Here is a 12129-nt window from a genome sequence, read left to right as displayed (position 1 = left end):
TCCAGCCATTGGACTCCCCAGGAAAATTAATGGAGTGAGTTTGAATTGGAGAGGGGAGATGGGACCCAACTAGAGATCTGACTTCCAAAACAGTGAAGGAGCCCAAAGCCCCTTCCTAACCTAAGAAAGGGCCAATGGGAGCACTGGCCTCCAAGCCTTTCCACTGTGGCCATCCTTCTAAGAGATAAAGACACCATTCTGTCCATCCACCCTGTCTCCAGGCAAGATAACACTCAGCCCCAAAAGAGAAGGGGCTGATAGCTCTTCTTCTAAAAAGTCCAGGAATTCATAAAGTTCTCTATTTCCCAGTACCTATCAGAAAATATCTATTTCCTTTCATCAAGAAAAACAAAAACCGGGGCTGGCCCCGTGGCCGAGTGGTTAAGTTCGCGCGCTCTGCTGCAGGCGGCCCAGTGTTTCGTCGGTTCGAATCCTGGGCGCGGACATGGCACTGCTCGTCAGACCACGCTGAGGCAGCGTCCCACATGCCACAACTAGAGGAACCCACAACGAAGAATACACAACTATGTACCGGGGGGCTTTGGGGAGAAAAAGGAAAAAATAAAATCTTTAAAAAAAAAAAAAAAAAAAGAAAAACAAAAACCAAGACCCACCAGGAAGCCATAGTATGGAAGAAACAGGTTTATTGGGGTGTCTCTGTTACTCTTGATCTGGGTTATTTGAAGTAGCTCATACAGCTCCTCTGTGCCTCAGTTTCTTCATCTAAAAAGAAAAACGAAAAAAGAGAGCACAGAAGAAAAGGTGAAGAGACAGTCAGCGGACTGGGATAATAGACGGTTCTCAAGCAAAAGCCAGTTCTATGTCCACTAAAGGTCAGAGGGGAGCTCATTGTGCTCTATCTAAATTGCCATTGGCTCAGACAACACTGGGGCAGAAATGGAAAGAGAAACAGAGACAGGTAGCAGTGCCCAACGCTCAACCCTGCTGTGTCCTCACTCCGGGAAGTCTGGGCCAGAAGCCAACCCAAACACCCCCAGAGCCCCACTCCCGACTGGCCTGTGAGTTGCCCCCACACACACTGGGCTTTCCGCTGCTTGAGTTTCTCAGCATGGTGTCTGAAACTACACCTTCTCCTTAACACTATGCAAAGGAGACTTCTTTGTTTGTTTCATCAGTTCTCAAGTCTGGCCGCCTTCTAACCTGTGATCTCAGCTTCTCCTTGGCAGAGCAGATCTTCTGGGGATGGGAAGGAGTGGAGGAGAGAAATATTATCCAGTCCCCAGGACCATTCAGAAAATGCCTCTCAAACTAAAGAGGCCGGTTCCTCTGCAAACGTTTTAGCCAGCAGGCTCAGGCATGAGAGGCCAACACGGAGCACCAGAGGGCCTGTTTAGAGATAATATTCTTTTCACCTTCCTTATCTAGAAATGCTCCCACTTAATACACAAAGCCACTCTGTCTTAAACTGTTTGTCCTCATAACACCAAAGTAGCTAGAATGAACAAATGTTTATTGACCACCTACTGTGGATCACGTCAGTACCTGTGGGAAATGAAGTAGAAATAAAGACTTCAGTCCTAACTACAAGGAGGCTACCACAAAAGTCAGAGAGGCTCAGAGATCACCAAACCCAACCAGTTTATTGACAAAGAGAGCTGAAGTCCAGAGAAGTGATGTTCATGGTGCAGTCAGGACAGGAACCAAACACGCTGCCTCTTGCTGAGATCAGACTCATAAATGTGACATAACAATGTAGCCACAAGACAGGGTTTCACATAATTAGGGCTGGTTGTTCAGACTTTGAGGACAATATTACCCATGGACTTAGGACAAATTTCAAAGGACAATGAAAATTTGAAGCCAGGAAAATCTTCCTTGGAGGGATGGGACAAAATGGGGTGGAATAGGATAGGCAGAAAAATAGGACTTTTTATTCAGCAAATTGTCCACAAATCCTGATTGGGCTCCTACTCGGTGGCAGGACTGTTCAATGTCCTGGGAATATACAGTAGTGAACACAATTTTTGAATTCCTGCTTCCATGGAGCTTACTTGTAGGAGGAACCACTAGGCTGGAGTGGACAGAAAAGTTCCCAGGATCCAAGGAGACAAGGCAGCAGCCTGATTCCTAGAGCCCCTCCCTCTCTGGGTGGATAACACTCTCAACAGAAGGTCTCCAGAGAGACTTGCCCGGAAACAGGAAAGTGGAAAGCGTCTCCTTTACAATGGCTTTTCAAGGAATCTGGGTTTCAAAACATGATTTGTCTTATCTCTAGACATCAGAAATACAGAGAGTGGGGCTTGAACTACATTCTTCTCTTCAACCAGCTTTTGCTAAGAACTTCCCACTTGTAAGGTGCTTGGTTCCGGAATGAGGAGGATGGCAGAGGAGAGAGAAGGAGGGACAGAAAGAAGAAATAGTTATCAAATTTACTAAAATAATTTTCATAAGGACTCAATGGAAGGTATAAAGGTGGAAGAAGAAAAGGTTGATGATGAATTCATTATCAGGGAAGTTGGGAATCATGGGTGTCTCCAGCTTAAGACTTCTGCTCTGAGCTCCAGACCCATATGCCAACAATCCTTCAGTATCTCTATTTGAAAATCTCAAAGGCACCTCACATCTGAAATGTCTTAGACCAAAACTCACGATCATCAGTGTCCCCACTCCTGGCCTTTATCTCAATGCGTGGCACCAGCATCCAAATAGCCACATTGCACAGCAGCAAAAGCCACACTTTTGACACCTTCTGCTCTCATCAACTAAATCTGATCCATCACCACATCTTTGTCTCCCGTCTACATCTCTATATCCCAACGAACACCCTCTCTGGCCCAGGCCAAACCATTATCAAATATTTCTCTCTCCTGAACCAGTACTATTGGCAATAGCCTCTCCCTTTAGACACTTGCTTCCTCATCAACTCATCCCCGACCCAGCAGCCTCTTATTCCATCAGGTCATCCTCTTAAACATTCTTCCATGGCTTTCCCAATGTGATTGAGCCTTGTCTAGTCTCCGCCTCGCTCTCCAACTCTATCCTGTGCCATGTTGGTATGTAATTATCCTACACTGTGTTGGGAAGTAATTATTTACTGACTTACTGTGCAGATGTCTGATCAACAGCTTTCTCCCCAACTAGCTTGAAAGCCCCCATGAACACAGAGTTTATGTCTGTTCTTATCCACCACTATTTTCCCCGCACCTAAGTGCATGGCACATACTATGACCTCGATAAATATTTGCTGACAATTTTGAGATGGTTGAGAAATGGTTCTCAACCAAGGATGACGGTATGATTGCGCCCCTCCCCACAAGGCACTGTTTGGAAATATTTTTGGTTCTCTCACCTCCAGGGGCTCTACTAGCATCGAATGGGTAGAGGCCAGAGATATTGCCGAACATCCTACAATGCACAGGACAGTCCCACAAAAGTACTCAGCCCAGAATGTCAGCAGTGCTGAGGTTGAAAAATCCTGATTTAGATGAAAGAGAGGGAATATTTATATTTTCACCATATTGAATTGGATTTCCTAGAGTCAAGTCCTTATAGGCATACATTTGTAATCTCCCAAAGCTGTCAAAGAGACTCAAACACACGTGCATATACACACACTTGACAACCACTACATTTCCTACAGGCAGGAGATGCATTCTAACAGTCTCTCCCACTCCTCAGACACCAGCCCAGCACAGGGCTGGAATTTAACACCTGTCTCAGTAACACCTGTCTGAAAAGCCTCATTGAACATAAAAAGGACCTCAAAATTGAGGGTAGCCTTGAGCTGCACTAAAGGGATCCCTTATTTCACATCTATGACCAAAGTGTAACAAAGGCTGGTTACATCACAGTGGAGCCCCACCCTCCTGCTGAGCCACGCCCCTTCACAGTCACAATGGCTAAGGCCTTAAATACCCAGGCCCGCGGCCTCCCGGCCCTGCAAAGCCCCTCATTTTGGCAGAAATTACAATGTCGACCAGCCGCAAACTAAAGAGTCATGGCATGAGGAGGGGCAAGAACCGAGCTCCCCACAAGGGAGTCAAGAGAGGTGGCAGCAAAAGAAAATACCGGAAGGGCAGCCTGAAGAGTAGAAAAAGGGGCGATGATGGTAAGTGAGGGATGAGGAGGGGAGCAGTCAAACATGGGGGAACCTGCGGTCCCGGGCCTGCCCTCTTAAAGTTAGCTGTCACAGGACCCTGAAAGCTCAGCCTGAATTTCATTCCTGATGAAATTCACATTCAGGCAGGAAGAGGATAAATGTGTACCTTCTAACCCGCGTCCCTGTTGCACACATGTCCTTCCTCCACAGCCAATCGCAATTACCGCTCCCACGTGTGACCCCACCAGCGGGCTCTGCCCTGGTGGACTTCAAACAACACCAGGCAGCGAGAGGACAACCGAAGGGGGACTGCCAAGGAGACCTGAAGTCAGATCAAAGCCAGAGAGAGCCTATCGTGTGGATAAAATGCCAATCGTGACGAAATGAATGTATATGTTGGCTGTTTTTCCCCAACATCTCAATAAAATTTTGAAAACTGAAAAGTATGTTTCCTTCGATCTTTTGGTTGGAAAATGGGTTCCTGAGCTGGGCAGACTTGGGGAAGAATTGGCCAGTATGAAATCATTAAACATGACTTGGAAAATATCAAAGTAATTTGTCCTTGCGACTCTCTCCCCATGTGCCCCGACTCTGGCCGTGCACCATCACCATATTTAGGTCTTGCTCTCAATGTGCTATTTCCCTCCCCAATATGGAAAGGGAGAGGAGAGAAAAGGAAAATGGGAGAAATGCCTTCATCAGAGTGCCGACTGGGAGGCACAGGATACAGGCTGGTTTTGTTAGGTGACTTATAGCACACGGAGACACACGAAAACATGAGCTAAAGCCAAAGGCATGTGCCAGAGGTGAGAACATTCTGGGCTTCTAATTCATCTGATTGTATGGGCAGGCTTAGCAGGCTGTTAGAGGTGGGGAGATGTCTCTGTAGCTATGCTGGACTTGAGATGCACAAGACCAGAGGCAGGGACATGAGATTCAATTCAAGGCAGACGGTGCAACTCTGATGTCATAAATGAGCCTCAGGTGTGTCTGGAAGCAGGCATGACCTCAGTCTGGGTGGACCCTATTGACCATCCACAGGGAAGAACGGTTCTTGGCAGAAGCCCTGACTTTGCCCTGACCTTGGGTTCTGATATGGGTTATAACATTTCCGGCCAGGGATCTGACACCTCCCCTCAGCAGCCACCCACTCAGAAGGGGGTAATATTTTTCTTGAGTGCTTCCTGTTGCCTCAGAGGCAGTACCAGGGTGGCACATGGTGGAATTGAGACTCGTATTTAAACCAAGCCACCCACAGAACCAAGCCACCCACTTGGATTCTGAGAAGCAACCAGGAAAGGGTATAAGCAGGAAGGAATGAGAGGGGCAGGAGGTTAGACGTGAAATTTCCAGCAGTGGGGGAGTGAGACATGGGACCAGGTGACGAAGCCGGGAAAGGGCAACTCCTTCTCGGGCGAGCTCTGCTGACTTTCAATAAGCCCATTGAGTTTGAGCCCCAGGGAGGGTGCAGGTACTGGGATGTTGGGAGGGGAACAAAAGATGTCTCCGTGGGTCTGATTTTAGCAGTGCAACAGAAAAGGATGAGAAGCCCAGGTCACAAAGTGAATAAAGATGTTTCCAGTTGCCTTGGCTTGTCTCCTTTCCCTAGAAATTGCACGTACTGCTCCAGAGCTCAAGGTCAGCATCAGGCACACAGACACTTCAAACTCCTCAAACTTGTATTTCCCTCCTAGCAGTTTGTTTCCGCTTTGTAAAGAGGGATACAGAAAACACTTCCTTCTTAACCCTCATCTTCCATAATTTTACCTCCTAAATGTTCCTTTTGTTTGTCCCGGTTTTCTAACCAAACCCAGACTCAGATTATTCTCAAATAACCCTCCACACGTTTATAACTTCTTAGAACTGGAATCCCTCGGCAGGAATGGCCAGCGCTCACACTCTCTTGTGCCCTCCAGGAGTTCCTCTGCCTCCACGTAAAGAAAGCCTGAAGGCTCCTTGAAACACACAAAAGCCAGTTATTTTAATGTCGGCTTTTGCTGCTCTGGCTATGAATTCTACTGAACTTACTGTCATAGGGTGGGTTCTCAGGAAGCAGAGAGTAAGATGGAATTTGGGTGCAAGACGTTTATTAGAGGCCAATACTCACGAAGGAAAGAAGGAAATGCAGGATTGTGCAGAGGAAGCTGTTGAGCGAAGCATCAGCCACAGTGGAGGATAGCCAGTTAGCGTGCCTTTATATCCCTGCCTGCCCAGTCAAGCTGCTCTGGTAAGGGATGAGCTTGCACGAGGCGTTCCTCTGCGCTGAGGCAGACCCGGAAGTTCATGTCAGCTGCAAGCTGTTTGCTGGACCACATGCTCCACAATCCGGGCAGAGCATGTCTGTGTCTCTTATGCTTGTGTTCTGCTACCCTGCCCTCCTTTTCCCATCTCTTGACCCTGCCCGCTGCACAGCTCACCATCCTGCTGCACCTGTGTGCGGGAGCCTTCCAGCACTTTCGTCCACAGCTCCCTGCTCTGCACCCTGCCGTCTTTCAGATTGCCAGTATGCACAAAGACAATCTCTCCCATAAGGAAAAATCAAACGTCAGGAACAAGCAACAGCAATAATGCTGAGTGTGTGAAATTTACTTCCCTCAAGAAACTTGTTATGACCAGGAAGTTGGCCTATTTCTGTCAGGATCCGGCAGAGAAGCAGATCCTGCAGAGGGCTCAAATGAAGAGACTGTGTCAAAGGGACTATTCACAGAGGCAAGACAACTAGAGCCTAGCAACAGTGGATCTAAGGGGGCAAAAGGATAGTGTTACAGGAGCCCAGTGAGAGCCAAAGCTGTGTGTTTGATGAAGTGGGGGCAGCAGATGGACCCCTTGATAAAGACCGTATAGGAGATCATAGCTACTGCCAGAGTCCAGAAGCAGAGGAAACACCTGACATTTCTCTCCTCCAGCACTCCAATCACCCGCTGGTGCATCCATTCGCCAAATTCAACTAGAAGGCAGCCCCTGGCGATGCAGAACACAACCGCCAGCCCCTCGGGGCATCAAGGGCACAGAATGTTGGAGAATTGGCAATGTAGCTAACACAGCATTGCAGGCAAAATTTCTTCTTTCCTTTAGCATGCTGTTTGCTTCTCCCACTTGTTGTCACAGACCAAAGTCCCTTCAGAAATTGACTGGTAGAGAGGCCCCAAACTGAGTTACTCAGGGTCTCTGAACCCTCAGTTTTAAAAGCATGTTTTCATGTCATTTGCAGGACAGTAAAATATCCAGACAAAATGTTCCAGTACAATGTTCTGTTTCAACAATTCTCAAACATTGACACAATCTAATTAATGATTGGATAGGCCTTTGGTGACCAGCCCAAGGGCAGCCAGAGCCTTTCCTGCCTCATGAATTCAGTCTCTGCCCTCTTACACAGGTTGTGGAAGAAATGGTAGTGCCTGGAAAACTCTGTTTGCAATAAGAACATTTTCCAGGCCCACATGCTGGAAATTTTCCAACCGTGGTGTTGACTTAGTTGCTGACCTCCAGGAACATTCATTCTGCGACTCTGTTGACAGCTCCCGCGGGCCCGGCACTCACCAGGCAGGCGGGCACACAGGTAGATAGCACAGGGGTCTTTTGACTGTGTTGACACTAAAAGACCACACCCTCTGTGGGCATTTTTCTCCATCTCCCCAATCAAGGAGACTTCGCTCCTCTCTCCAGTTTTCTCTGGAACTCCATGTCCTGAAGTCATCACTTACTCTGCCTTTTTGGAAAGTTGAAAAATCAAAAAAAAAAAAAGTTTAAGGATCTTGGCCACAAGCCCTTCTGGGTCACCTTGACCTTCTTGTGAACTGACTTGGATCCAATGGAACTGGTCCCAGAGGACCCGTGTGTGGGTGGCAAGAACCCAGAGGAGCTGTGGGGAGAACGCAGCTGACTCCCACCTCTCTCCCTGGGCCTGGCCAGATGACCGGGGTGGGACCGGTCCTGTCTGTGCAGCCGCAGGCAAACAGGAAGTTCTGGAGAAACGCTCAGGACTGTGCTGAGGAGGTAAAGGCCAGAACCAGTAGCTGGGAGGGGAATCTGTGTGCCCTGGGGGGAGTTGGTGCAAGTCAGATGTGGCCTGGGGCTTGGCTATTGGGGTCACCCAAAGGTTCTGACCTTTGAGACCAGAGGACAGCAGCAGCCTGGCTCTGCAATCTGAGCACTCATTTGCTGGGCCCGCCCTGGGGAAAGAACCAAACAGGGTAGGGTCTTAATCCCTGACTTCTGGGAGCACCAGGTCTCAGTGCCCGGACCGGTCTGCCTCACCAGGTTGATGAGTGAGGAAGCAGGCTATTTCTCCTCCACAGAGCCTCTCCTCACCTGTGGACCTCCCAGCCACCCTCCCTCTGCAAACTTTCATGAGTCCGGATGTGAGATCTCTCCCTGACCTGAGCCCTCCAGCCGTCCTGCCGTTTAACCCAGTGTCCCAGAAGCGTGGCAGGTGACAGTCCTCTCCTCGCAGCATAGCACAAGAGAAAGGGTCCAGAACTGAAACGTCAGTGTCTGGATTCCATCAGAGCCAGCTCCTCCTGCTTGTGACCTTGACCCATCTATCAGTCCTCCTTTATTCCACACCCTCCCCTTGGAGGTTTATTGCACACCTCCTCTCCTTCAGCTGGGGCCGTGTCATCTCTTCCCACGGACTACCTCCATCATCGCTGTAACCAAGCCTGACTCAGGGAGAAGGGAGTGAGACATCTCTGGGCAGCCAGCACAGTAGAAGAAGTGGATGGGCACTGGTTCTACTAGCCAGGTGAATTGTCCCACCTCCATTAGCCTCATCTTCCTTATCTGTAAAACATCAGTCATAATATCTACCTCACAGAGGGCTGATAAGAATACCAAATGCTGTAAATTAGAGGCTCTGAGTAAGTTGGCTGCCTGCTCCTCTATCCGTCTGAGCTGGCTTTTTAGGTATCATTGTGCCTGTCTGGCCCTGACTCATGACCCTGCTTCGCACCGTGGCCTCAGGATGCCACACCACCTGAGGCCGGGCCCCGTCCCTGTGGACAGACTTCCCCGAAGGTGCCCACTTGCTCTGCAGAGAGCTCCGGACTCCCATTGTGACCTAGACTTCCCTCTCCTGACCCTTTGCCTAGGCCAGCTCCTGAGATCAGGAAGCACCTGCCTCTCCCTGTGGCTGTTCAGCTTCCCCATAAAATGTAGGAGTTGAGGATGATCTTCTCTCTCCATCTAGACTGTAGACTCCTGGGAGCAGAATCTCAGCAGGAGGATCACATCAGGACACAGAAATAGCCATTGTTTTTTGGGAAGCCAATCAACGAATCCACTTCTCAACGCAAAATGTTGTAAAAAATTAAAATCTGAGTAGGGGTGTTGGTGAAAAGACCAAGCATGGATTAATAAACTCACTGATTAGGGTCAGGTTTATTTTTTTCCATTAGCAGCAGGCAAGCATTTCTGTCATTAATTAGCTACAAGGTCCTCAGGTCGAACACGCGCGTGGGTGGCTTTTCTTAAAAAACATAAACACCCTCAATTTCACGATGCGCAGGGCTCCCCCTCCGAAGTGCCTCACTGTGGAAGCTCTCGCGAGGGGAGCGCTTCTCAACAGGACTAGAAACGGGCCTCGGTTTATTGACTTACCGTTTCCTTCAGGGACACACAAGAACAGTATCACACAAGGTGCACATAAATGCTCCTGAAACGTTCCCGTGCATAGAATCACCTGGAACCAATCTGATAAAATGCAGATTCTGACTCTGTAGGTCCAGGCTGGGCCGGAGATTCTGCATCTCTAGGAAGCTCCCCAGTGGCGCTGATGTTGCTGGTCCAGGGACCAGCCTGTGAGTAGCGAGGGGACACGGGACTCTGGCTCAGAGGCCTAAAGAGCAGGCCCCAGCTGGGCTCTGCCCAAACTTCTGAGCTAATTCATTACCCCTTTTGGGGGCTCTCTCTAAGATCCCTTCCAATTCTTTAAAAAAAATGTCATAAAAGTCTAAAGGATAACATTAAAGAAATGTAGCCCAGCAGCCACCATGTCCCCGACTTCTTCTCTCCTAGGGGTGGAAAGCAGTAATGTCATAGAGTGTGGTTAGAGGGCTGGCTCTGCCGCCTCTGAACCCTGGGCCCCAGCACCATGGGGATGGTACTTCCCAGGGACAGAAGAAAGGAGAGAAGAGATGAGAAACAGCTTTGTGAACAGTGAGGCCCCTCCCACCCTTGCCACCTTGGCGTCTTGAGCCTTCCCCTTTTCCTTTTCAATTTGCCAGATCACGGCCCACCTGCTGCCCAAAATGTGCACCCGTTTGCATATGATTGAGAGCAACAGAAACAGATTCCAGATAACTTAAAAGAGGGGGAAATGGACCGGTAGGATGTAGAATTGCTCAAGAACAGAAGAAAAGATGGACGACTGGGCCTCACCATGGGAGCCAGGCAGGAAGCAGACAGCAACTCAAGGGCGCTCTCTTCGCATCGAAGACTCCAATTGCTTTCCATTCTTACATCACTCCCTGAAAAATTCTGGGACCCAGGAGAGAGAAAATGATGGCCAAGCTTGTGTTGCAGTGGGCAGGGTTGGTCCTGAAAGAAAAACCAAGGGACTACCACCAAAGAAGGGGAGACGTAGGCCGGGCTGCCAGGTACAACAATGTCTACAGCAGAATGCAAGAAATGACTGCCCTGAAAAGCAAGCAGTTCCAGGGCACTCACTCCATGGGGTAAAAGCTTAGCAGCTGAGCACACAACAGCAACTCTTTGGAATTCCTGAATCTGTGAACACCCTTATACTACTCAGCTTTTCCTGCTAAATTGTCATCTTAGCACAAAGAATTTGCTTAAAACATATAACATACGTTTGACTTTCACTGCCAGAACCAGAAGTTGGCTTCATTCTCAACTTCATTTCTTTCCCCACGTAGAACATTTTCATCACGTTGAAACAGTTAACAGCAATGGGAAAGACTCACAGAGCCACGTGCATGGCTGCTGCTGGCAAGTGGGAAGGCCCGTTCGCGGGTGTGCATGTTTTATGTTTAAAAAGTAAATATTTTACTTCAGCAGAAGTAAACATGCCTGGGAGTCATCGATTCCAGGGAAGGTTCGAGAGGGAGGCTGTGATCTCCAGGAAAGTCAAGAGTACAGTGAGGCAAATTTGGGGTGCATGGAGGAGGCCCTGGCCTCATGGGGACTCCATCTTCCCCGGCCTGACTCCTAAGAGGATTTCCCTCTTTCCTTCCTTCCACTCCAGAGGTCTAGGAAGCAAGACGTGTTCTGGCTGATCGAGCAGATGGAAGCTTCAAGGGTTTGGGTTCACGCCATCCAGTATGGGAGCCACTGGCCACATGTAGCTACTGAGCGCTCACAGCGTGGCTAGTTCAAATGGAGATGTGCTCTCGCGGTAACATACAGACTGGCTTTCAAAGACTTAGCATGAACAAAAGAATGTAAGCTATCTCAGTAATAATTTTTTACATTGATTGTATGTTGAAATAGTATCTCAGACACACCAGATTAAATAACTAACGTTAATTTTATGTGTTTCTTTTTTGCTTTTTAAAATGTGGCCACTAGAAAATTGAAAGTCACAAATGTGACTCGCGTTATATTTCTATCAGACAGAGTTGGCCTAGGGGCCCCAGGATTTTCAGAGCTCAGTGACGCCCAGACTTTCTGCTCTTTTCATTTAGAGCAGAGCCTACTAGTCAGGGCCTGTTCTAAGCAAGCACTGCAGAGAGATGAATATAACCCGTCATCAACCTTCACCTACCCTCTATCACACGCACATACACGTACACACAATGTCTTCTGTCTTGATTAATTTAATCATCTGCGTCTAAAGTTTGGGAAGTGGGTCCTGTGTTCTGTTGTGTTATTCTTGTTATTCTTGTGGTCATTCTTTTTGTCCCAGGTCTGCCTAAATAATTGCCTCTCTGGATGTCTGGGGTCAAAATTGCCTGCCACTGTATAGCTAGCTGTATATTTCTACCCATAGAGAACTTTTGGCTCCTGGTGAACGGACTCAATGTACAAAAGTAAAAGATGTTTTGTTTTTCTGCCATATCAAGTTCTATATGTCACACACACATGGGAGGGGAGATAACTTGACATCTAAT

The 12129-nt window shown here is 48.3% G+C and overlaps 1 protein-coding gene and 1 long non-coding RNA gene across 2 annotated transcripts; one reads left to right on the top strand and one right to left on the bottom strand.

The window, feature by feature from the left end:
- Positions 1-624: 624 nt before the first annotated feature.
- On the bottom strand, positions 625-3763 carry LOC138924551 (uncharacterized). The gene is made up of 3 exons (XR_011439473.1): positions 2013-3763; positions 1162-1347; positions 625-723 (listed from the first exon to the last, which is right to left on the bottom strand). It is a non-coding gene; the product is annotated as an uncharacterized lncRNA (long non-coding RNA).
- A 126-nt stretch (positions 3764-3889) lies between these two features.
- On the top strand, positions 3890-4503 carry TNP1 (transition protein 1). Its single transcript, XM_003365123.5, has 2 exons — positions 3890-4069; positions 4271-4503. Exons 1-2 carry the CDS (start codon positions 3931-3933, stop codon positions 4297-4299), a joined length of 168 nt encoding a protein of 55 aa, XP_003365171.1. The 5' UTR covers positions 3890-3930; the 3' UTR covers positions 4300-4503.
- Positions 4504-12129: the final 7626 nt, after the last annotated feature.

Source organism: Equus caballus, chromosome 6 (assembly GCF_041296265.1).
Source record: "Equus caballus isolate H_3958 breed thoroughbred chromosome 6, TB-T2T, whole genome shotgun sequence".
Lineage (NCBI taxonomy): Eukaryota > Metazoa > Chordata > Mammalia > Perissodactyla > Equidae > Equus > Equus caballus.
The sequence above is the reverse complement of the archived record's forward strand: the minus strand, read 5'-3'. Positions and strand labels throughout refer to the sequence as shown.